The following is a 25,288-nucleotide window of genomic DNA, read 5'->3' as shown; positions in this document are numbered from 1 at the left end:
CAAGACTTCATTTTTTAAAGACAACTTCAGAAAAGTGTTTAATTGTCGTAAAGTGTTAACTTTAGAAAAGTTAGTATTCAAGGAAACAAAGCAGGACAGCATGAACATAAATACAGTAAAATATTTCATATTAGGACAATTCAATATTAAAATCATCTTTAAAGTGTCAATTAGGTTGAGTACCAAGCATTGCTGAATACACCCCCCCTTAGAAATAGTACAAATATAGGTTTCTTTAGAGGCTGGACTTGTCCGGGAGATCCGCGACGAGTGCAGTGTTCTTTCTGTAGATGTAGGCGTTAGGATTATCATCCAGCTTCACCAGCTCAGCCAGCGATGACACGCAGGGATCGTGATCGACGAGCATCTTGGGCAGCTGGCTGGATTTGTTGTGGATGCGGGAGGAGCGGCGCACAGGTGTCAGAAACTTGAGATCATTAATGTTGCTCTTTCTCCTGGATGCACTCGTGCCGACCTCGCCTTCAATTGTTTTTCTGACACTGAAATGTTGAGAGAATCATTTTGTAAGAGTTAAGAACGAAGTGGCTCAAATACTCAACTGAATAGATTTGCTAAGACAAAGTTGACCGGCTCACCTTTGCAAGTATGGCGTTGTTTTCACGCTGTATTTGATCACTGATGCATCCTCCATCTCTGGAGTCGTCTCTATCACGTCGTCATCATCACTTTCTACATAATCCATCTCCACTTTCTGATCATCGCTTTCTTCTGCTTCATCCTTCACCTGCTTACCAGCATCCTCAGGCATGTCAATCTTCAGTTCCTCCGCTTTACATTCATTTATGCTGTCCTCCATTTCACTGTTGCATTTATCTGTCAAACCTGTGAGTTCTTATCAACACAAATGACAAATATGTAAACAAAGGCATCAGATATTTAAAGAACTGCATAATGCTGATTATTTTACCATTGCTACATCTCGATGGCGTTTCCATGGCCTCCAAGGCATCACAGAGATTCACAACAATCTATAAAACAAAGGGAGATCTTTGATGTTCAATATTATACATTTTAATCGAGCTAATTAGAGGATGAAACCATGCTCCATTTCTGCTTACATCATCCACTCTGTCTTGTGACTCAGCAGACAGATCCCCATCAGAAGTTTCTAGGTCTAGTGTAGTGTTCATGATCACTGGAGTTTGGCTGGATGCTGTTGGTCCTGCCCTCTGAGTATCTCCACAGGAAACAGTGCCTACAGCAGTGTCAGCGTTGTACATTTCCAGTCTTGGCTCAGGCATGTGGCGTGCAGCAGGCTGAGATTGAAGTTTGACGACAGGTTTTGTAGAAACGTTGGTTTTGGAGGGCTTTGCTGTCGACATGGCTGGTCTCTTGAGAGCCTTACCCTTTGAAGCCAGCCACTCAGCCAGTTTTGCTCTGTAGAAAGCACACAAATAAATTACCTTTTTTTTTTTTTTTTTTTTTTAAATTGTTATATAGCAAACATCGCATGTATGTGTGGAACATCTTACTTTCTCTCTTCTGCAGTCTCCATAGTAAATCTGTATTGACTGATAGTGTTTGAGGCAAGAGGCTTGCTGACCTTCTTGTCAGGTTCTGAAATCTGTGTCTTTGGGTTGTGAGTCCCACCTGCCTTGGTGGGAGCCACAGTAGTGTTTCTAGAGCCAGCAGTGGTTAGTGTTGCTGGGACAATTCTTGCAGGCGGGCGAGCAGAGGAGAATCCAGCAGGACGACGACTGCTGGCAGCAGGCTTGGAAACCTGAGCAGGTCCATCAGACACAGACTTGGACCTCACTGGTGCAGGTTTTTGAGTACCATGTCTCTGCATCTCAGCAGCAGATTTGGACCTTCTTCTTGCCATTTTTCCAGGCCTTTGGTTCTCCATTTTCAGTGCTGATGGGTTAGGATCCATCATACCTGCACTTGCCTTCCAAATAGACCCAATTTTTGACTGGACAATCTTTCCTTTATACATTCCTAGAGCATTCCTTGATAACGACACAGCAGCTGGTGCCAGTTTCTGGGCCTCAGGCACTGACCTAGTGTCAGTTTGTTTAGCCTTAGCTCTAAGGGGCTGACTCTTTGGTAGGGTCTGCTGTTTTGGGCCATTTTTCAGTTGGAATGGCACAACAGATGTTTTCTCTCCTTTTATAATTAACTTTCTTTCATGTGCAGGCTGGGCATTTTCCTTGTTTTCCTGTTACAAAAACAACAACAACATTACATCATGATATCTTCTAAATTCAAGATGGGCTTTCAAAAAAATGTCATGTTATGTCAGCTTACTTTCTTACTGATGTGGTTCCGTCTTGAAACTGCAACTTCCATTGTGTAGCCCCTCAAAACTGCTTAAATTAGTCAGGAATGCTGGAATGTGAGCAAAGCAAGGAATACACTGCGTGATTAGTTATTAACATCATCTTGCACGCGAAGTGCTCGAAACTCAATAATTTAGTAAAACCGACGAACTTAAACTTCACTTTACGTGTTGAATACGCATATGCAGTACTCTGTCGTAAATTAACGTTAGCTAGCTAATATAACCTTAAAGAATACAAGTTGGACATAATGAAAATTTGCCGTTAGTCTCCGATAGTGGGCTAAAGTAATGCTTATATATGAAACACTGACTTACCCCTTCGTTATAATCTTCCAAGAAACCCCTCCACCTCAGCCCCACAGCTCAATCTGAGGGAAAAACACGCCTCGTTTTGCTTCTTCAGGATTTGACTTGGCGCTGCAGCGCTCCAATTGGCCACCTCTGTATCGCGAGAAACCAAAACCAACCAATAAAATATCTCCAAACTAAGCGCGAGAACAACAGATAACGTTATTCTTCCAGCCCTTAGGTTTTTATCCCCCCTTCTGTTTAAATGTTTGAACCCAAATAAAATTCCTGTAATACCGGTCCGTGCTGACCGATACACACCCAATGTTGCCCTTAAAAAAAGAAGTCGAGACAGTTAAGCACCAGCTGTCAGGAAATAGAGTTGGAACAAACGAATACACGAGAGTGTGACTTATGAAAGCCTCTACTGTATTAAGCGGTGCTTTTATGTCAGTCTTCACAAGCCTTTAACTTTGTTTTCTGCACAAGTACATAAAAGCTAATTATCTTTTTAAAATAAGCATAACAGTCAATGACTGTGTGTGATATATTAATATTACGGATCCCACGCCTCAGCACAAACACAAGATACATTTGGGATTATGCCTCGGCATGTTTTCAGAGTTTGAAAAGACCGCTGAGGATTATGGGACAGAAAAGAAACGCGCGCTCATTTGATGCACGTTATTTTCCAAGTCAAGCTACTCAATAACAGCCTTCAGAATAAAGTCGTATGAGCACATAATGGCATATATTGCATACCGAGGCGGCAATTTATAATTTTATCCATGCATTTGTTATTTGTTTGCTTATATGTGTCGCGTTCTAGGCATTTTCATTAGGTCTATTTAAATTCATAAACCTTTTTTGTGCGTAAGCTAGAAATATAGAGTAGTTTTAAAAAAGCCTTGAAAACTGTAAAGAAGTACAGTAGTTTTTGAGTTGATAAGGAACAAAAATCTTTTTCTTAAAAATACTAAAAGTATTTTATAAAATTATATAAAATTATTACCCAGTTAGCCCAAAGTATTTTATTTTGAAAGCACAACTCGGAAGCTCTTTTAAGCTTCCGCTATTGACGTTAGCAGTTCTTTTGCTACCCTCTGAAAATAAAACGATTTTTATAAAAAGGGTTTCTTTCGTAAAATATATAGAATGCAAAATCACTGCGTTGTGCCGAACTGTCCCAGTGGCAAATCTGACCCTCAGCCCCTCTTCCGGTTCCCGAATGATGCAGAAAGGTAACTGATGTTAGCATCGCAAACAGTAACCCCAAGCTAGCAAGAAGTGAGACTTTGTTATAGAGGAAACTATGGCACGCTTTTTGCAACCTTTGCATTTAACTGTTTAGTACCGTTTTTATTCAAAAGCATTTGGTAGTAAAAATGTTCGTAGGTTTGCTTTTTTGCATATTGCTAAGCACATCTGGAAGATCACGGTTTGTCATAACAGTTTGGTAAAAGCAGTGTTACAAGATTTAAGCAGGGTAGGAAATAAAGTTTTAAAAATGTAAATATCAACGAGTCAATGGCAGTTAGGTGTTCAAACTCACCGGCCAATCCTTGTAAAACTTTAATTAGTGTCTGAATTCTACCAGCAGCTTCTATAGTTTGTGAGACATATAGTCTCACAAAGAAGTATCATGTGCAGTATCCTGTGTAGAGCATGTTGGTTCACTTAGTATACAATAAAGAACTAATTGCCGATCTCCTGCATCGTTCCTCGAGAATACACAAAGCTATAACGTTGAATTTGTTACTGGAAGCTTTTGAAAATTGCCTTGTGTGATCTATATGCACTGAAGCTTCTGTGTGCATTCATAGCTTTCATATTCAAAACATTGTAAAAGCATCTCTTGTAAGACAGTCACTATACTTCTAACCCAACCTAGCAATTGTTTCCAAATTCAATAAAAATCTGTTTTTCAACATTGTATATTCAGTCAGTCTCTGTATCATTTTAATATCTGCAAATGTGCAATAAAGGATCTTGTTTAATTAGTATACAGTACTGTTGAAGTTTGTCCACAGTTTGGTTCCTTGTTTCAGGTCCAAGAAGTGGGCTGAAAAATGCCAGAGGCAAGACCTGATTGACAGATCACCAGAGCACCTGTACAGATACTACAGAGTTTGTGGGAAACATTTTGAAACGTCTTTGATTGACAGTGTAAGTACTATTGGTCCAAATTGTCCGTATTACAAGAAACAATGGAGTTTTCAGTCCTTATATAAAATCTGAAAAAATAAATTGGGGTTTCAGTTTATTTTTGTTGTAGTTCAGGTTTTACCTCATTAACGAGGTCATCGTATGTGTTTTGGTTACAGGATGCTCAGAGTACAGTGCTGAAGGATGATTCCATACCAACTGCTTTTGATATGTCAAGCCAACCTCAGAATGGACAGGCGAAGCGCACTAAACCGACGGTGGGTTAAATTAATCAGAAGTGTTCAGGGATTCCCATCAGGGATGCGAATCCCTGATAAAGTCAGACATTTTTAATTATTGATGATCTATTCTGGTTTTGCAGTATACTCAGGCTTTAATGCACCAAAGTTAAAAGAATAAATATACATGAAAATATATTTGATATAGAGCATACCAAAAACTAAACGAGCAAACCATCTTGGTGGATGGGAGGATAAATAGAGGAATATTTGTGACAGAAATGCCTACCAAAAGCAAAATGAGATAAATGCAGTTACATGGGGCACGTGACATTTAGTGTGTGTCAGCACAAAAAGAGAGGAAGAGGAAAAGCAGTCATTCTGTGCTCTCACAAAGTGAGAGAGGCATTTTGTGTTTGCATATAAGGGGTGAAGATAATAGTAGCCGTTGCATGTTATACAAACCAAAAAGAATGAATAACTACTGTATTTTTAACACAACGTGGTTCAAAAGATAGTCAACAGTTCTTGTATGGAGCAATAAGAGTGAGCAATACAGCTCCAAAATTATATCACGATATTTCCATCCTTCTTTTCCACTGAACTACTGTCAGTTATGACAGACTGCCTAATTTGTAATGTGAGTCTACTGACACACGGCCCCAACAGCACCGTTATAGTGCAATAATAAAGACACAGGAGTATATCCAGTGACAAATGTAAGCGTAGGCAGTTTTTTTGCTTCACATTTTAAGTAGAAAATAACTGCGTGACACTTAAACAGTAACTAAAGTAAACGTCTAACTCTTCAGGAGCCTGAACAATATTGTAACACAATAAAACTGGAAAATATTGGGATTAGGATGCTGTATCTTGGGCTGAGCTTTTTAACCAGCTGCTTAAAGCCCTGCATGTCCACCATTTAACTGCAACAGTAGTTTCCATGAGCCTTTTGGTCTTCCTGTCCTATGGAGTGTAACTCTCTTGTGCTCCAGCAGTGCTCGGTGGAGTCATTTGTATATGATGGTGTGTTTTTAAGTAATGTGCTTTGTTTGTAGTGAATGATCAACAGAGGCTGACACGCAGCTCTCAGACATGTCTGCGCTTGTCTCATGGTTGCACAGTATGAAATGTAAACGCATGGCTGTGTTATAGCAATGAAGTCGAAAAATGACTTTTTTTTATATCACAAAAAATGTATACCAGCATTACACAAATGAAGACTTTATTCATGTTTAACATTATGTCTTTAAAATTGAGGAAAGATTTTAATATTCATTACAAAGACAGCTGAGAAAGGACACATACCTTTATTCATAATTAAACATCTGGATCTTGTAGTAATAGAATAGAATAGAATTCAACTTTATTGTCATTGCACATGTCACAGGTACAGGGCAACGAAATGCAGTTTGCATCCATCCAGAAGTGCTTTAGCCATGATATAGACATATTACAATATATATTAGCAATAATATAGATATGTAAGTATATTACAGAAATGGGTCTATTATGGTATGTTATAATGTACACGGTATGAAGTATGTTGTGAATATTCTATAACTATAAGTAGGGCTGCCACGATTAGTCGACTAGTCACGATTACGTCGACTATCAAAATCGTCGACGACTGATTTAATAGTCGACGCGTCGTTTGAAGCTTTGTAAGATCGCAAAAGACGCAGGAATAATAGCAGGATTTAAGAGTGTAATAACGGACTGAAACAGAAGATGGCAGCACTGCATGTACAAGGATGCCAGCTGCCGTTAAACCCCGAAGAAGCAGCTGTGTCCCAGAATTCATAGCGCGGCCCAGCTTAGTTTCCAACAATGGCGGTAGCTAGTTAGTTTTAATATTACTCTTATTATTCTTTCTGGGTCACAAAATAAACGTTTAACATATTTTCAGGCGAGAATGTAGCTGTGTAAACCTCAAATATCGGCTCAGTTTATCAGGACACCACATATTTTCAAAAGCGCTCCGACGTTTTCGGAGAGGTCTGTTACCCACTAGCTTGATAGCTAGCCGGGGGCTAGGTCACTAGCGCCGTGAGAACACCGGACTCCCGGCAAATTGTTTTCAAACCCACTGCCGGCGCGACTCAGGTTAAATATATATGAGTCACTTAGATAAATTAAAAATGTTGTTGTTTGGCTTTTTTTTTTTTTAGTATTTTATTTGTTCCTGAGTAAATCGGTTTGGCTGAGATTAAAGTTATAGTTTTTACACAGCTGAATAAACGTCAAGCAGACAGCTGATTATCAGAAGTGTGAGATGCTGGAGAATATACTCCGGTGTCCTGTTATATTTTAGATAGCAAGGAGTTTATTAAACTTTACCAAAACAATCTGCAAATTTCATTAAAATTGAATAAACTATCATCTTGTCTTTATTTTTAGTTAGCACCTTAAAAGCTTAAAGCTGTAAGCTAATGATAGTTATATAAGAGCAGATGCTGCTGGTGCAATAAGCTGTAGTTTTACGTCCAGTGGATGATGATCTGATTAGTCGACTAATCGCATAAATAATCGGTGACTAGTCGACTATCAAAATAATCGTTTGTGGCAGCCCTAACTATAAGTATGTACAGGCTGTAGTGAGTACAAGCTATGAACAGGATATAAATATGAAATAAAAAACTATACAGAAACATGATATCTCATGTTTCTGTATAGTTTTTTATTTCATATTAAAAAAAAAAAGCATCTCATTACAGCATACATCTGTAATGAATTCCGAAAATACAAGAATTTGGTGCAGAACTTTGAATTTCTTTTGAATTTTCTTTAATTCACACAGGTTTGAAATTGGACATATTTGATTAAATAGCAAGTTTCACCTTGACCACATGCCTTTGGTAGTCATTAACAAGCATCTAGGATAGTTCTGGTAGAATATTTGATCACTCTTGGCAGAACTGGTTGGCTTCCTGGCATGGAGCTGTTTTTTACTACTATAGTCCACAAATATAACCAGGAGGGTTCAGTTCTGGGCTTTGGGCCTTGCTTTTATCCACGAAGGAAGACATTCTCATGTGTGTCAGGAATCACTGTGCTGTTGATCGTACTCTGTTTAGCCACACCACAGTGCAATATCATCAACACATCAACATGCACACTCTCTTTCCTTTAGTTCACTGGGTTTCTACTGTGAATAGCTTACTCTACTAAAGCTGGGAGACTTCTGTAATATAATTGTGCTGCAAGTGTTTTGTTTCCTTCTTTTTGTTTGGTGTTATCTTCACTAAAGCTAAAAACGTGTCTGAATAACAGGCACTGCTTTTTATTTAGCACAAGCTCCTCAAGCTGGGCAGTCAGTTAAGTACTCTGTTATTCATCTTAGGAAAAGGACACTTTAAAAGAATTATTAAAGGCCTAAAATTACCATAACAATCATGCATGTTTGTAAACTTCTGACCACATGTGTATATTATGATTGTATCTCAGTGGCATTTTAAGTGGTATATATTAACTCTTTTTTTATATCTTTTTTGGTAGACCAAAGACAATGAAATGGAAAGCAAGGGAAGGAAGAGTAAGTAGAAACATCAACACACACACAGATATTTATTAATGAAAAATGGCACTATAAACATCCCACAGGCTCATTTGTTACAGAGGAGTTGTTGAGTTTTCCTTCAAGCGTTTCCTTTTCTTTTTCAGAAATGAAAAAGTCTCAAGCAGCAACAGCTAAGGAAGACATCCCGACGTTATCAGAGGAAGAAGAATACAAAGAGTATCTGAAGTCATTATTTGAAGTCCTTCTCCTGCTGGGAGAGCAAAGCATTCCTCCTATGGGGCCTGCCAATAATAAGGACCAAGGCCTTGGGTCCAGCAGCTTTCAGGCATTGCTAGATAATCGCATCATGTGTGGAGATGAAGTCCTAAAGAAGAGGTACAATGACAACAAGGAGTGCTGCTCCACCGAACAGCTGAATCAGCTGATTGAGGTGTGTGAGAAATTCGTCCGCAGTAAGCTTGTGGAGGAAATTAAACAAAGCAGTTTTTTCTCTTTACTCACTGGTGATCCAGTGAAGATCTCGGGAGAATGGCAGCTCCCTGTCTTTGTTCGCTACGTGGACGAGTCTAACTTTCAGAGGGAAAGGTTTGTCGGATTCTTGAACTTCGAAGGAGATAGAGATATCCTTGCAGAGAAACTGCTGTCTGAAATGACTGACAAATGGGGGTTAGATATGGAAAAGTGTAGAGGACAAGCTCACTCCTGCTCAGGGACGCATTTTAATCAAATAAAAATATTGGCTGCCAAACTAATGGAGATGCATCCGAGGGCTGTGCTCACACTGAGCTCCAGTCAGTCCTTGAACATGTCGCTGGCCAGTGGGATGGCTCAGTCAGGGGTTCAGCTTGTCATGTTTACCTTTAAGAAGATTGAGTCTTTTTTCGGTCAGTCAGCGTTACTGCAGCTGGAGCTCGAGAACGCAATTTCGATTTTCTACCCTGACAACGAGGAGAAAGCCAACGAACTGAAAGAGATCTGTCGCACCGGATGGACCAGAAGAAATGATGCGTTTGAAGTGGCAGTGGATATCCTGGAGGCACTGCTACTCTGTATAGACAGCGTGCATGACAATGAAGATATGAAATGGAGTGATCAAGTCTCACAAAACGCTTTAGAGATTTCAAAAGCACTGACCGACTTTGAGTTCGTGATAGCGTTGGTTGTTCTGAAAAACGTGATGACGCTCACCCAAGCCTTTGGGAAAAATATACAAGGGAACGCAACAGAAACCCATTTAGCTGCAGCCAGTTTAAAAGCTGTGTTGCATTCTCTGAAAGAGGTGTCTGACAACATCGACGTGTATCACGAATTCTGGAACGATGAGGCTCTTACCATAGCTGCAACCATGGAAATTTCAGCGAAGCTTCCTCGGTCGTTCTTGAGGAAGCATCAGGCAGAATGTGGATCCATGCGGCCAGAGAGTTACTACAAGGAACACCTGTCTGTTCCTGTGGTGAATCACACCATCCGAGAAATGAATCGACTCTTCTGTGAAGACCACCTGAAGCTTCTCAGGTGTCTGTCGCTGATCCCTGCTGTCATAGAGCAGCACAAATCCACAGAGCCCGAAGAGGTGAATGTGCAGGCATTTAATAATGACATCCCAAATGCAGGAACCCTTTCTGCAGAGTTGCACTGTTGGTGGGTTAAATGGAACAAAAAGGGGAAAGGTGAGACTTTTCCCTCCAGTCTCCATGAAACACTGCAGCTGGCTGACGTCAAGTTCTTCCCAAACATGCTGGCGGTCTTCAGACTGATCGGTGTCCTGCCTGCCTTGGCTTTAGAGGACAACTGCAACGTGGCATACAAGCGCTTCACAATGTACATGGAGAGCACGCCTGACAGATTTAAGTCCAAAAGCCTTGCTCTTTTGAACATTAACTATGATGTTAGGTTTGATCTGGATTCATTGGCTGATACCTACGTGAAGACATACCTTGAGGTGCAGCAGGAGTCGTAGTCGGGAATCACGCTCAGCGGAGCAGAGACAGGTGTTAGATACTTCCTAACACATACAAGCGTCGCTGTGCTGGCTCCAGAAACTGAAGAAAAAATGACAAGTTCACCATCTTGTTTTGCCGATGACGGCCCTCCCTTTACAGGAAAACGGCCTCCTGTGCTGCAGCGTGGCTGCTTGGTGAACGTTGAGTGCAGCCCTGAACGCTGTTCAGGTTTTGTTTTTGTTTTCTTACACAGGTTTCCATAATTTGGATGCATTTTCTTTGTTAAAAAAAATAAAGCCATAAAATTATTCAGACGAGTGATTTCTTGCTTGAACATATCCCCTTTTACTGTGGACATTTAAAACAGCAGAAGAAGAATTTTGGCATAGTTCTTTATCGCCTTCTTCTAAATAAACCCAGTGTTCACTCCATAATAATTTAACATCAGTGACTCTTTTATGGGCGGATAGGTTAATTGGAAAATCCAAATAGGCACTAGGTGTGAATGTGCGAGTGAGTGTGAATGATTGTCTGTCCCTGTGTGTTGGCCCTGCGACAGACTGGCGACCTGTCCAGGGTGTACCCCGCCTCTCGCCCTATGACAGCTGGGTTAGGCTCCAGCACCCCCCGCGACCCTGAAAAGGGTAAGCGGAAGCGAATGGATGGATGGATGGACTCTTTTATAGCCAAACAACTTGCTGGAGTGCCTGTAGAATTGTATATATAACCTAAAAGAAGACAATTAGGTCAATTACATGCTATGTTCATTGTAAATATTACTTATAAGGGTAAAAAGCCAGTAAAGTATACTTAAGGTGAGCCATAGTCATCAAACCTGCTGCTGTGTCCTCAGAAGTCTGGACTCTTGAGTGTACTTGCCAAAGAGGAACTAGCGAGCATGCAAGGACAAACTCTGCACTTTAAACTGACAAACGCCGACTGAAAAAAAACAACTCCCGGCCAATTCAAAGGCTGATTACTTTGATGGCTAAGGTCGAAGGATAGAATTAATTCATGATGCAGCACAGAAACAATTGAGTAATTAAAAATGTAAATTATTAGATATGTCAAATTTGTATTCTTATTTTGGAAAACTATTCATAAATGATTTATTTCCACATTTTATTTAATGAATTGTCTGGCGTTTCACAGACAGGAGGTATTTCACTGAAATGAAAGAAACAATCAAATGTGCTCAAAGAAAAGGAAGCGCCAAGTCAAATTCAAAGAGTGTTCAGTTAGAACAAGAAAAGTACGACACCTGTGCTTGATGTTTGTGTAATGCCATTTTATTGAACTGTACCAGTAGCTGATGCATACGGAGGATTTTAACGACGCCATGCCAAAAGTTGTGAATTTAAACCTCGTTTATTTGTATATCCCAACAAAACAAACCTTACTTTTATTTAATTCCTGCGCGCATTTTCAGGCTACATCAGAATAGGGAGTAAGTCATCTTGACAATAAGGCTCTTTGGTCATGGTATTCTGCCCTCTGCTGGTGAATATTTTTATTGCAGCACTCAGTTCCTGGTTGATGGGATAACACGCTTTTGGCGACTTTGGCTCAGCACGCAGCATCAACTTTTGAAAGCATGGAATTAGTAGGTTCTTAGTCTGGCAAAGAGGCAATAAGCGAGAATAACAGTGAAAGTCAACTGTGTTGGTTGCAGGTTTTGCCCAAGGCATGACTCTGTAGACTGTCCTACAGGTTTGCTCACAGTAGGCTTGCCAGCTTGCAACCGCCAGCTAAGCTAGCTAACTTGCTTGCTAGCTTCATTGCAATCCAAAATGACTGACTGCTGCGCCGCAGCGAACTGTGATTACCAGCAGCGGGGATCCGAAAAGACCACTCCACTTTTTAGCTTTCCATTGGATCCGGAGCGGTAAGACTTATGCTTATTTCATTGAGATGCAGCTAGAGAAACGAGTCGCTGAGCATGCAGAATAAATGTGTTGGCTACAGGCTGTTAGCACTGGCGTTAGCCTAACATCATGTTGGCTAATAGTGACACAACTCGGTGGAAAATGGCGCAGACTTAACGTTACTCCTGAAAGAAAAGTCCGTGTGAAATAACACTCCGGTCACTCGTTCAGCCTCAGAAACGGACACCGACGTGAAAAACGGCCTTTTGGGAATTTCCTTTAAGTTCAGTCATTTCACACACGCTGAGAAGCCTTAGTTAAAAACTTTTTTTTGTGCTCTATTTAAATCACCATCAGTGCACAGCACTTACCATCCCAGCGGTGCGGCAATGTGAGAATGACTCGCGTTAGCTTAGCACAATTAAAACACCTGTAATTAATAATGCTTTTGGTGGTGTTTTGGTTGTTGCTCACAAAGCTGCGCAGTTCCATAGTAATTTTCCATCGCAGCTCATTGTGTAGCGTATAAATATTACAATATTTAAGCAGTGTCCACGTGATCGCCCTGTGAATTAATAGTTATCTCGTCCGTCCTTTTAGCTTTTTGTTGTCGTGAATCATAACTGGCTCTGTTGACCGACTTACAAATAAATTCGAGAATTAATAAGGACTGTGGCTGAGTGACAGATGCACGCTAGCTGACTGAATCAAGGTACAGTGTCTGTGGACAGGAAGTCCTCCATGCCAGAGGAAATACTGCCTACTAGCAGATCATGAGGTCTAAGACATATTTAAAGGAGTTTGCCTTCAGCTTTGGCTTAAGTGTAAATAAGCGCCCATCTGATGTCAAAACAGCTAATAATGCACTACTAAAGCAATTTAGTAGAGATGAATAATAATAAGGCTGTGTCAGAGGGAAACGAGCGCATGTGAATCAGCCACGGCAGTCATTCACACTTAATTCATTTAATTTGTTCCAGTAGTGCCACCAGTGAGGCAAAGTGCAATTATGCGCTCTGAAGAAATAAAGAATAAAACTGCATTGGCTGTAAGTTTCAGTGTTCATAAAAACACAAGCAGTGCAGTCATAGTTCTGCTTCACAGTGAACAGCGTTGAAGTGAAAGTAAACAGGAGCTGCTTAGGCCAGGTGATCTGAACTGTGCCACATCTACAAGGTGGACCCCAGTTTATTTGTGATCACCTAGCAGCTAGGTGAGCCTGAGCATAGCACGGGAACAGCGCCCAAACACTACACTCCAAATGCTCTTCAGCAGCTGCTGTCCTGTGTTAAGTAATTCATTAATCTATGCGACGTGTGTGTGTGTGTGTGTGTGTGTGTGTGTGTGTGTGTGCCACTGCTTCCAGAAATGGCCTCAGTTAAACCACAATGCATAAAATCATGAACCTCATTTTGCCCCTTAAGAGAGCTTTCCAAATACGTGTGTGTGAGAGAGAGAGAGAGGCGGGTTTGGGCGCTGTGACAAACTGTTCATTATGCTCACTGTGAGTGAAGTTCATCAGGGGAGTTGGGTGGGTGACGGCCGTGCTTGGATACAGCGCATAATTAAGTACATCCTAAGACATTTCAATGCTTTGAGAACCCAAATGATGTTTGGGGGCTTTTATGGGTTTTTTGTTTCTGCTCGGTGTTTCGCTGGTGTCCGTTTTACTCTGTATTTGTTTGTGCCTCCAACAACTGACACCTTTGTCCTCTTGTGTTTTGCAGCTGCAACCAATGGTTGGAGAACTGTCTTCGTCCAGATTTGGCTTCAGAACCTCCTGAACAGCTGCATAAGCTTTACAGACTTTGTGCAAAGCACTTTGAGCCGTCTATGATCTCTCACCAGGTGAGAAGCGGGTCTGCTGCTCATTGCTCTCAGTTAAGATCAACGAACTAAACAAAAGGCTCTTTTGCAGTAACACCTACTCGGTTTTTAGACTTTTCCATTAGGTGGTAGAACCTGGTACCGGGTACTCTTAGTACCTACACAGCCGGGGTTCCAAGCAAGCAGAGGTTTTTGTGCCACCGACAGAATCCAGAGGGATTGTAAGGATGTAGTATGCAAATGATGTCACAGGGCTTTCAGCCCCACCCACACTGAGGTGACACTCGGTGTGGGGCGAGTAGGTGCTAGTAGAGAATTCCAGTTCATTAGGTACACGTGGGCAGCCTGATATCATACAACAGGAGATTAAAAATCCCCATGTTTGTGCAGCTTATTGATGTCAAACACAAGTGCTTTTTTGCAAGCACATCTGTGCAATCAGCATAATGCAACTTAATAAAACTATAAAAGATTCTTCAGTTTTATCAACACCACTCAAACTATAAGTGCAAAAATCTGCTTTGTTTACAAATGTCAGATCATTTTGATTTCTTTGTTATAATCCCCTGTATTGACATTTTGATAGTAGAGAAATGCATCAGTGTGATGCTTCATATTTTTGTTTGTGTGCATGTTTGTTTTGTCAGAGTTCATCCAGTTGTGTGTTAAAGGAAGATGCTGTTCCAACAATATTTGACGTCACAAGGCCTGCGAACAATCAGTCGACCTACAGCAGGAAGCGAGCCAGAGATCCTGTAAGTATCTGTCCAGGTCTTTGAATTGCTCTTGTTGGAATGTTTTTTAAATCAAACATTAACATCCTAAAAATGTTTAATTATCCATTTCACCAAACTAGTCAGAAGAGGATGATACTGCTGTGAAAAAGACAAAAGGTACAGTAACTGCTTCGATTCATTTTTTCGTGTATTTTAACGAATGTGCTCGTGTTGTAAACGCTGAGGGACTGAATAAGTGTTTTTGAAATCAGTATGTCTTCTCATGCTTAAGAAAACACAGCCGCAGAAGTAACGGAGGAGACGAAAGAAGAGAGCGGATGTGGAGAGAACAGCGCAGCAAGTGAACTGCAAAAAGAAAACCAAACCCAAGAGGATGCAGCCACCTCCAAAGCAAAAGAGACTCTGAAAGTCTACTTTAAGGAAATCCTGGCATTGACGGGATTCAGCATCAACGGTGCAAACATCAATGCCGACGAGCCGATCGGAGGCGCGAGGGGTCAGCGGGCGCTCAGTCAGGTCTGTTTGGAAAAGATCGACAAGAAAGAGATCCTGCAGTTCAGCGAAGGTCTGATGCGAGAGGAGATCCAGAACAGCCTCAGGCTGGCAAGGTTCTTCTCCATTCTGCTTCAGGATGTGACCAAGATAGAAGGAAAGGAGCAGATCCCGGTGTTCATCAGGTCCGTCACAGTAGCTGGGTTTCCACAAAAGCACCTCGTCGGGTTCTTGCCGTGCGACATGGATGGAGAGAATCTGTTTTACATGCTCCTGTCTGAGCTGCGAAACAAGTGGGGGCTCAGAATGGAGCACTGCAGAGGACTCACTTATCTCGTTACAGGTAGCATGTGTCAGAAAATGCGAGATCTCACTTGCCGAATTCTGCAGGAGTTTCCACAAGTCGTGCTGTCGCCAAGCGACCCGTACGCTTTCAACATATGGATCATTCGCTGCATGCCCGTGCCCTCCATCCAGACGGTTGCAGACACTGTAGAGGAAGTGGCCTCGTTACTCAGGAGAACACCAGAGCTGTGCAAGCGACTGGAGGGAAAGATCCAGATGACATACGGGCACATAAAAGGGGAAGTGGACAGGATCAAGGCAGCTATTAGTGGGAACTGGGAATACGGCACTGATGGCTTCCAGACCATGCTAGATATTCTTGAGCCATTCCTGAACTGCATCAATGAGATCATTTCAAAGGTAGATGAAGACACTGCTGAGCAGATGGCCAAGCTCAAGCCCATTTTGAAGAATTTCAATTTCATTATGACACTCGTTGTTCTGAAGAACACCCTCTGCTGTGTGAGCATACTCAACTCAAGTCTCAGGGGAATAATTAGCATCAGCAGTACTTTGCAGTACACAATTTCCAATGCCTTAAAGTTGGTAAGCAAATACCAACAAGAGCTTGCAATATTCCACAGGAAATGGTTTTCAGACGCAGTCGGTCGAGCGAAGAAGCTGGGAGTGGAGGTCACCAAACCGGAGATGGCTCAAGGGGACGCCACCGAGACGCCGCTGGAAGACTTTTACAGAGAAACTCTGAGCCGGCCCATCTTGCAGTACCTCGTCGCAGAGGTGAAGAGAGTGTTCAGCACAGAGATGGTGAGGATTCTCAGATGGCTCTCGTTGGTGCCGTCTTACATGGCCGACCATAATTTCAGCATCCGCAGGGATAAAGTAGCAGACGCCAACTTGAACAACCTCGCGCGGCCCGACACGTTCTACGAAGAGCTCGGCTGCTGGGAAGTGAAGTGGAGGCACGCGAGCAAGCGCAGGATTCTTCCAACCACGGTCTTTGCTACCCTCAAGATTCCAGATATCGGATTTTACCCGAACGTGCAGAGCTTGCTGAGGGTCTTGGGAACTGTTCCCTGCGTAAACGCGGAGGCAGACGTGTATGGTCAATACCACATGGTGCTGGAGCGCTGCCACTCGTACCTGACAGCCACGCCAGATGATCAAAGACAGTGCAGCATGGCGTACGTCTACGTTAACCAGGACGTGCACTTCAGTGTTGAACAAATGGTGGATTCGTATGTCCAGAAGCACCCAGACATCCTACTGATGCTGAAAATGGTGAGTTGATAAGCTGAGCAAATTTCATATCTGACTTTAATCAGTGGTGATCGTTTATTTATCCTGACATGACGTCACATTGGTGCCTGTTTGTGTTACAGGATGATGATACAAAAGAGAAGCCTCCACAAGGTGAGATTATGAAAAAGCAAATCATGAAATAATTTTCTGCTTGTTGTTCACACATTATTTATCAGCCATTGAATATAGTTAAATGCAGCTGTATATAGGAAAAGTGCTCATTGTGCACAATGTAAGTAAGTAAGTGGTCCTGTAACAGAAGTCAACTAAACAGAACTTTATTCACAACAAAATACGGTCAGCATGGTTGGCCTCTGCACTTGAACCAGCTCCATGCTCGGCCTCCTCCAAGAAACTACTGCAACGTACACGAGTCACTGACTCAACAATGTAAGCCAAATATGCACACCATCATTTAGAGAAGCGGTCCCTAACCACCGGGTCACGGACCGGTACCGGGCTGCGAGAGTTGTGGCTCAGGTGTGAAATTTATGGTTTTCAGGGTTTTTATCATTAACTCGCTTTCCCTGGGTCTTTTCCCCTGGTGTAGTTGTCTTATTTAAGAAATATTTACACGTTACCATAGCGTCCAGAGAGCATTAAGGGGCAGAGAGGAGGACGTTACTCTCAGTGTTGTTGGTGCATTTCAGGAGGGCGCTGCTAATAAAGTTACACAATTACACACTGAATTCGCATTTATTATTATATTTACAAAATACCTGCGTTTTTGTCTTGTTGTATCATTTTATTTTGTTGTATTTATCCGCGACACCTTAAAGGCCGGTCCGTGAAAATATTGACCGACATTAAACTGGTCCGTAGCACAAAGAAAGGTTGCTGGTTTAGAGTATAGAGTAATCTCATTATGTAATAAAACAAATTAACCACATTAAATCAACTGTTTGCTATTTAACTTTGGTGACTCCAAATAGGCCTGTTCGATATGATGATATGTATCTGATGACGATATAAAAACATCGTTTCATATCACGCTATCGTTTGTTTCATGGTGTCACAAAATAAACTATTTATGGCAATATTTTATCGTTTTGATGGTCACTGCAGCAGCTATATTAATTTCTTAAAGTTCTCTCTTTCTCTTATATTTAAAATAACCACACTACGGACGGACAAGCGACTGTTTTTATGTGTTGTCGTTAGCAACAACGACGATAAACCCAGCGTGTGGCTCTGCCGTCCCCTTGTTTATTTTCCACATAAACCTTTCACAATAAGGCTGAAGATCCTGTTGAGTCTTTTCAAAATAAACTAAAATGATGACAAACGGAAAAACCAGTCAAAACAAACCAGGACCTTATTCCTAAACGAGGGGCTGCCTCTGTAGCACGGACATGGGTTGGTTATGAAAAGTCTGACACGGACCAGAAAACTGTACTCTGCAAATTATGCAGGAAGCCGGCCCCCACCTCAGACTCAAACACAGCAAACCTCTTCAACCACCTATGCAGGAATCACGTGAAAGAGTGTGGAGAGAGTTTACGGACGAGAAGCAAAAAAAAGAGCCGTCAGGTGCTCCAGATAACCTCAGACTCAAACGTTAGAGCACGCTTTTTCCCCGCAGCACGCCGTGTAATAAAGACTCACAAAGAAAATGGCTGTTAAAACTATGCTTTTTCAGACATAAGTTTGTATGCTCGACGCCAGGTACATGACGCCCAGCTGAAAACACTTCATGCAAGTCGAGTGTAAAAAAAAATAAATAAAAATTTTTGTGATTATTTATCGTCGTTGGGACGATAAATGTCTTATATCAGGATGTAAAAAATTAGGTCATATCGCACAGCCCTAACTCCAAACTAACTCAATGAGGTTGAAGTGTAAAACTTTACTCCGATTACATTCATTTATATTTCAAATTCAAATTTTCAAAATCAAATCAGAAACATTGTTCCTGTTGTTTCAGTGACTTCCTTTGGAAACCACGCAGAGAAGGACACTGAGGAAGAACTGCAGCTCATAAACCTGGAGATGGATCCAGACAGGCTTGTGGAGATGAAATGTGCAGAAACCGACAGAGAAGCTCTGAAGTCGGCGCTACAGGCTGCAGTGACCTCTGCATACAGCAGCCAAAGCAGGCTCCACGGTGACGCCTGTCCTCCTCAGGATGGAGAAGTCGAGTACGTGACCAAGTCTGAAATGAAAGAAGTTCTCAGTGTGTGCGAGAACGTTGTCAGGGAGGGAATCATCATGGAGGTGGGGAGCTCGTTCTTTTCCTTGTTTATTGACCGCGTTGTGAAGCTGGGCGAGAGAGACTATCTTCCGCTCTTTCTGCGGTTTGTGGACAGTTTCGATGTCATGCGCTTAGAGCTGATGGGATTCCTCGAGGCGGATCTGGAATGCGATGTCATGGTACAGCGTCTTATGGGAATAGTCACCATGGAGTGGCATCTCGATTTGAAAAATTGCAGAGGTCAAGCGTACCTGGGCTCTGGTGATGTTTCCTACAAGCTGAAAGCCTTTGCTTGCAAAGTGCAAGAGAAGTATCCTCTGGCTATAAGCACACACTGCTCCTGCTATTCTTTCAACACGTGGTGGTCAAAATCCATCCCAGTGCCTGCTGTTAAAAGAGCCCTGGATACATTTGAAGAGGTGTTGATGTTTTTTGGCAGTAGCGTTGCTCTAGAAAAGCAGCTCGACCACGTGATAGACTTTGGTCTCAGAGAGAGCTACGAAAAAGTCCAGGAGTTGCAGGGCAAGTTCTGTTCCTGTTGGCAAGAGAAGCACGACTCTTACGAGGTGTTTGTGCAGATGCTGGAGCCTCTGGTCGAATGTCTGGAGAAAGTCAAAAACAACCCACAGAGATGGAAAGCGTCTGTATCGGAACTAGCTGGAGCACTTCTCCACAAGGTCATGGAGTTTGATTTCATCATCGCCATGGTGGTGCTGAAGAACGCGTCCTCTTTTACCAGAGAGCTGAGTGCTGGTATCCAGAAGGACCAGTTCACTGCTGCATCCCAGCTTTGTCAGATCAGCGGTATTGTGGCCACTCTGAACCGAGTGAAAACAAACATGAAGGTGTTTCACCAGAACTGGTTCGACGAGGCCTGTGCGATGGCACAGAGTCTGAGAGTGCAGATTGAAGTGCCTGAGAACTCTTTACCACGGGACAGCATGATAAAGCCGGTCGGTTATTATAAAGATGGCCTAAGCGTGCCACTGGTAGACAACCTGATCAATACTGTGAAGGATCATTTCTCAGAAGACCACAAAGAAGCTCTGAACTTCCTGTCCCTGGTCCCGTGCTCGGTCACAGTGAGTTACGTGTTTGAGAGCTTGAAATCAAAGCCGCCCCTCTACAGCAGCGATCTGCCCGACGCTGACAACTTCTTCACCGAGCTGTGCTGTTGGAGAGTGACGTGGAAGACCAAAGTGGCGTCCGTGACCATCCCGAGCTCCATATTTCACACGTTACGCCTGCCGCTCATGCAGTACTTTGGGAACATCAACACACTGCTGAGGATTATGTCGGTGCTGCCCAGCACAGCGCTGGAGGACTGCGGCGTTGTAATGCGCCACAAGAAGTTCCAAGAGTACCTGAGGGATACGAATCCCAAAGATAGGTCGCTGTGCTTGGCTCTGCTGCAGGTGGGCACGGACTTCAGCAGAGACTTGGACCGCATGGTGACCCAGTGTTTGAAGGTTACGCCACAAGCCTTGGAGGGTATCTGTCTGGTATGTGCTTCTGTTTTTTTAATAGAGTTTGTTTTATTTTGGGTTTCTTTAATGAACACTGGAATAATATACCTCGGTATTCTTACAGGATAAGGAATCCAAGAGCTTCAACAAGAACACTGAAAATAATATGGAAGGTACGGTTGCTGTGAGACATTATGGTTTTTTTTGCCATGTTTCTAATACTTGTCAAAGTCACTGTGTTGTTGTTTTTTTCTCGTTTATTAGTTGAATACATAAAGGTGGAGGCTGAGGAGCTCCAAATCCCCCAATCTCCAGACAAGCTGGAGGAGCCCGAGCTGAAACTGGCAGATGAGAATGGGAGCAAAGGTGATAATCGTCAGAGTCTGGCAACACTTTTCCGGCTGGCTGCACTACTGGGGAAAAAGAATAGCACTCTTTGTGAGCTCTCAGAAGAAGACCAAGAACTTTTTGTCCAGGAATTAAGGATGTGTCACTGGTTTGGATGTGAGGGAAAAAACACATCTTCTATAGGCAGTGACGAAATGGTGAAGCTCCTCATGAATGGAATCAGAGACGTCATACTGAAAGAAATACAGGAGTCTCCTTTCTTCTCGCTCATCACAGACAAGGCTGTTAAAATTGGTGACAAGACCCATCTACCTGTTTTTGTGAGGTACGTTGGAGAGTCGGCTCCAAAAGTCGAGCTCCTGGGCTTTCTGCCGTTCGATGAAAACTGCCATGTTGATAGACAAGCGAACAACCTTGCAAAGATTCTCACGGAAGACTGGAGCTTGCCTATGTCGCAGTGCCGGGGGCAGGCATTCATGCAGCTGGGCCCAGGTTATCAAAGCTTGAAGAAAATGTCTTTGGAATTCCTCAGGAGCTACCCGCTTTGTGTTGTGACACCCAGTGAGTCTTGTGGCCTTGCCCATTGGCTGGCGAGAAGTGTGCCTTGCTCATCGGTTGCAAAAATGCTGGATGTTACAGAAGACCTGCTGCTGTTCTTTGATGAGTCTCCGAGTTTGGAAAGACAGTTGGCACAGGCTATCGACGGGCTTTTAAATATGCCGAGGGAGGCCCTGGAGGAAATTCCAGAAACCTGTTGTTCGAGGTGGAAAAAGAGGGAGGACTTCTTTGACATACTCGCTGACACATTAGAGGGTGTTCTTAGCTGCCTAGACGCTGTGAGCTCTACTGCCACAGGTGCCAAATCAATGCATGCGCAAGTTTTGTCTACTGCTCTGAGAAATATGGATTACATCGTCACCCTTGTAATACTGAAGAACGCGTGCGCTCCTCTTCGTAACTGTAGCACTGTTTTTCGCTGTGGAAACCCTGCTGATATTCTCTGTGAAGTGGAAAAAATCCCCTCCGTCATAGAGATTCTCAACAAAATGTTAGAAAATGTTAGCGCTATGCACTCCACTTGGTTTGAGCAAGCATTCCAGCTGGCGACCAGGGTCGCTCCGGAGCAAGTGTGCTTCTCAGAGGAAGCCAACAGCTATGAATCACCGGAAATATATTACAGAGAAAATCTCAGCATCCCTCTTCTGCAAAGTCTAATTGATGAAATGAAGTACAGCTTCTCAGACAGCCACCTAAAGGCTCTGTCAGTCCTGTCGTTGCTGCCTTCTTGCAATCCACAGCCTGTATTGTCCGAGTCCACATACAAGCCTTTCAGTCTCTACCTTACAGATCTACCCGAGCCCGAAGTTGCCGAACAAGAGCTCAACACCTGGGCAGCCATGTGGAGGGAGAACTACCAAGATGTTGCTCTTCCAACATCCATCGCTGAAACGCTAGTCCACCCCGAGTCCAAGAGCCATCCAACTGTTACCTTACTGCTTAGGCTAGTAGCTGTCCTGCCTAGTGTCAGTATGGAGTGTGATCTGATGAAGACCACCCTGAATTCGATGAGGGACCTGTTGAGAAACACTGTATGCAAAGGAAGCAAAACAGATCATGTGATGCTCCTCTCTCACTGCACAACACTAACGAGGCTGCCAGAGGTCATTGAGAAGTGCGTGGAGGTTGATCCAGAGAGCAGCCCATGCCTGTCCCAGGTAACTTTAATACACTCTTCATTTTGATTAACTAGCTCTGCCGTTAATTCATCCCACCAAGTGTTCAAGTCAAGACTCTTTGCCAGTTTGGAAAAAGCTGCTATTTTATAGCTCAAACGACTAATGCAGCCATAGCTGCATTAGTCAAACAAACAAACTGCAAACAACAAACAACTCACATGGTTGTACATTTATTTTCAGGTAATGGAATTTCTGCAAAAACACAGGCTGGACAGCGGTAAGTGCTTTATTGGCAACAAAATATCGGTAGAGTAGTTCTAACAGACACCAAGAGTAGAAATTTGTGTGTGTGTGTTAATTAATATTTGAATACATTTGTTATCTTTTAAATAGCCGCCATTGAAAGAAAACCAGCAGCCCCAACAGAGTCAGATGGCTCCAGTGTAGCAGAGAAAGCCAAAGACGGTGAGGTGAAATCCGCCGAGGATGACGTGATACCGGAGATGGTTCCAGGACCGAGAACAGCCGTGTCCTTCTACGAACCCCAGCTACGTGAAGAAATCCTCAAGGAACTCTGGGACTCTCAGTTCTTCACAGTTATAACTGAGCAATCAGTTGCAATTGACGGTGAGCTCTATGTCCCGTTGTGCATCAGGTACTTGAACAAAGAGGACATCCAGTGTGAGGAAACGCTGGCCTTTATCCCCTTTAGCGAAGACCCAGCCACCCTTGCGAATGCTATCGAAAACGCCCTGTCGGAGAAGTGGGGGCTCAACATGGAGTACTGTAGAGGTCAGGCCTCGCTGAGTGTTGGTGAAGTGGGAGCTCAGATGAGGGCTGTAAGTTTAGCGATAGCTAAGAAATACCCGCATGCCATTAGAACTGTCAGCTCTGCTTTGTCTCTCAACGTGTGGCTCGCTAGGTCTTGTCCCGCCGAAGAGGCAGCCGATGGAGCGGTTCTCATCGGTAAGCTGTTGCATTGGCTCACAGAAGACGCGAAACGCCAGAACAAGCTGGAAGACGTGATCATTCAAGTGTTCCGGCGCGATGAGGGAAAGGGCAACGAGTTGAGGGACAGGCTCATGAAGAACTGGGAGAAGAGTCACGACATGCACGAGGTGATTGTAGATATCCTAGAAGCAATCATGCTGTGCTTGAATGAGCTGAAAGTGGAGGGCAGTACTTCAAACCAGCAACAAGCATCTCAGTTCTTTGACACAATCAGAAACTTTGAGTTCATTCTGTCAACGGTGGTGCAGAAGAACGTCTTGGTTGTTACAAAAAAGCTAAGCCAGTCGCTTCAGGGCAAACCCTTAGATATGTTGCTCGCCGTGAACAACTTGCCTGATGTCAAAGCATCCCTCAGTAAACTGAAGAGTGATCTTGACAGCCATCACAAAGTGTGGTTTGAGGAAGCTGTTGCCCTGGCGTCTAAACTCCACGTTACGATGTTGCATTCAGCGCTCCTCGAGCCGTTGAGCGAGTTTTACAAAGAATCTTTAAGCATGAAAATTGTAGAGCATTCAATAGCAGAAATCGATGACCTCTTTGCAGAAAAGGTGTTGGATACCTTAAGGTGTCTGGAGATTGTGCCTTACGCAATGTCCAAAGTAGAAACCAGCATTCTTAGTGGTCTTGTGTTCCGCCTGTACAAGGAGGACCTGCCAGATCAGGCCTCCCTTCACTCTGAGATGAAGTCATGGAAGGAGAAATGGCTGGATCCTCTGGCAGGCTATCTTCCAACTACTGTGCTCGACACACTCAAGACGTCACACATTAGAAGTTTCAGCAACATTGAAACTCTCCTCCGACTTCAGGTCATCTTACCGTTTTCAAGGAGGGAGAGCAACTTCAGGCAGGGAAGGAGGAGTTTACAGGAGTTTTGTGAACAGGAAAAGAGATCCCTCGCTGAGCTGCATCCTCTGTAGCGGCTAGCACATTTGAGCAGTGAGAGTCAGTGCGATGTCACCCCCTACCATACTGAAGAACTCGACACAGGTGGAGGTCCCAAGATCTGAACTCAATATTGCTGTGTACATTTATCGATCCGAATTCTTTGAGATTCCCTTTGGTTATAATCATGCAATGTCCTATCTTATGCTTTTTTGGTTTGTTTTTATTCTGTAGTTTGTACAGCTGTACTGCCAAGTGGGACCAGTGTCTTGGCAAAAAAATCAAGAAAACAAATGATGCTCCACTGACAGTTATCAATGCTTGTGTGCCTTGATGCAAAACTAATAATTCACCCCACCAAATCATAACACGGATGTTTAAAGACGTCCCATTGGCATTCAAAAATACTTGTTTTTTGGGTTTGTTTGTTTTTCATTATCAGAAATGACTATACTGATTTTTGTGTCACTGTTATCAGTTGATTCTAATGATTAAATTGCACCCTTGCATTTTACTGGGCACAAATAGAAATGGTTAGCTCCATCATATCTGTTTCCTGTCTCTTTGCAGGAATGAATTTGCTGTAAACTTATCTTTGAAAGAATGTTTCCTTAATAGGAAAACCTTCATATATATTTGTCAAAAAAGTAATAAAATGCTCCAAAAAGATGCTTTGGGTCTTGGACTTGTGGTTTCCTGTCTTTGTACATGAGGTAAGAACTGCTTTAAGCCTGTTGCCATATCAGTGTGT

At 42.9% G+C, this 25,288-nt stretch overlaps 3 protein-coding genes across 5 annotated transcripts; 2 read left to right on the top strand and 1 right to left on the bottom strand.

The window, feature by feature from the left end:
- Window positions 1-235: 235 nt before the first annotated feature.
- Window positions 236-2,310, bottom strand: LOC146623719 (uncharacterized). Of its 2 annotated transcripts, none has more exons than XM_085363301.1 (6): window positions 2,269-2,310; window positions 1,494-2,179; window positions 1,080-1,398; window positions 929-989; window positions 597-852; window positions 236-500 (listed from the first exon to the last, which is right to left on the bottom strand). In XM_085363301.1, exons 1-6 carry the CDS (start codon window positions 2,308-2,310, stop codon window positions 236-238), a joined length of 1,629 nt encoding a protein of 542 aa, XP_085219427.1. The 2 variants fall into 2 exon arrangements, with proteins under 2 accessions (XP_085219427.1, XP_085219428.1); XM_085363302.1 differs by having other exon boundaries at window positions 597-843.
- Window positions 2,311-3,667: 1,357 nt separating this feature from the next.
- thap12a (THAP domain containing 12a) lies at window positions 3,668-10,729 on the top strand. Of its 2 annotated transcripts, XM_085363299.1 has the most exons (5): window positions 3,668-3,831; window positions 4,639-4,756; window positions 4,915-5,013; window positions 8,473-8,509; window positions 8,638-10,729. In XM_085363299.1, the coding sequence occupies exons 1-5, from the start codon at window positions 3,746-3,748 to the stop codon at window positions 10,452-10,454; spliced, it is 2,157 nt and encodes a 718-aa protein (XP_085219425.1). In that variant the 5' UTR covers window positions 3,668-3,745; the 3' UTR covers window positions 10,455-10,729. The 2 variants fall into 2 exon arrangements, with proteins under 2 accessions (XP_085219425.1, XP_085219426.1); XM_085363300.1 differs by lacking the exon at window positions 4,915-5,013.
- A 1,250-nt stretch (window positions 10,730-11,979) lies between these two features.
- Window positions 11,980-25,051, top strand: LOC146623717 (uncharacterized). Its single transcript, XM_085364266.1, has 11 exons — window positions 11,980-12,322; window positions 14,030-14,150; window positions 14,777-14,884; window positions 14,986-15,022; window positions 15,138-16,942; window positions 17,044-17,074; window positions 18,888-20,656; window positions 20,745-20,793; window positions 20,885-22,683; window positions 22,885-22,921; window positions 23,038-25,051. Exons 1-11 carry the CDS (start codon window positions 12,228-12,230, stop codon window positions 24,570-24,572), a joined length of 7,386 nt encoding a protein of 2,461 aa, XP_085220392.1. The 5' UTR covers window positions 11,980-12,227; the 3' UTR covers window positions 24,573-25,051.
- Window positions 25,052-25,288: the final 237 nt, after the last annotated feature.

This window comes from Diplotaxodon limnothrissa, linkage group LG10, assembly GCF_057381915.1.
Source record: "Diplotaxodon limnothrissa isolate DT_005_m linkage group LG10, D_limnothrissa_male_GT1.1, whole genome shotgun sequence".
In the NCBI taxonomy this organism is placed as follows: domain Eukaryota; kingdom Metazoa; phylum Chordata; class Actinopteri; order Cichliformes; family Cichlidae; genus Diplotaxodon; species Diplotaxodon limnothrissa.
This window is presented reverse-complemented; position numbering and strand designations above follow the sequence as displayed.

What these genes read in the sequence shown, in the direction of transcription:
- LOC146623719 (XM_085363301.1), bottom strand. Translation starts at nt 2,310, where the DNA reads ATGGAAGTTGCAGTTTCAAGACGGAACCACATCAGTAAGAAA. An exon ending in GCCATCGAGATGTAGCAATG is followed by an intron (nt 853 to 928) that starts GTAAAATAATCA and finishes TGTGTTGATAAG; the next exon opens with AACTCACAGGTTTGACAGAT. An exon ending in ACAACGCCATACTTGCAAAG is followed by an intron (nt 501 to 596) that starts GTGAGCCGGTCA and finishes TCAACATTTCAG; the next exon opens with TGTCAGAAAAACAATTGAAG.
- thap12a (XM_085363299.1), top strand. Translation starts at nt 3,746, where the DNA reads ATGCAAAATCACTGCGTTGTGCCGAACTGTCCCAGTGGCAAATCTGAC. An exon ending in AAACGTCTTTGATTGACAGT is followed by an intron (nt 4,757 to 4,914) that starts GTAAGTACTATT and finishes TTTTGGTTACAG; the next exon opens with GATGCTCAGAGTACAGTGCT. An exon ending in CGAAGCGCACTAAACCGACG is followed by an intron (nt 5,014 to 8,472) that starts GTGGGTTAAATT and finishes CTTTTTTGGTAG; the next exon opens with ACCAAAGACAATGAAATGGA.
- LOC146623717 (XM_085364266.1), top strand. Translation starts at nt 12,228, where the DNA reads ATGACTGACTGCTGCGCCGCAGCGAACTGTGATTACCAGCAGCGGGGA. An exon ending in CGTCTATGATCTCTCACCAG is followed by an intron (nt 14,151 to 14,776) that starts GTGAGAAGCGGG and finishes TTGTTTTGTCAG; the next exon opens with AGTTCATCCAGTTGTGTGTT. An exon ending in CCTTGGAGGGTATCTGTCTG is followed by an intron (nt 20,657 to 20,744) that starts GTATGTGCTTCT and finishes GTATTCTTACAG; the next exon opens with GATAAGGAATCCAAGAGCTT.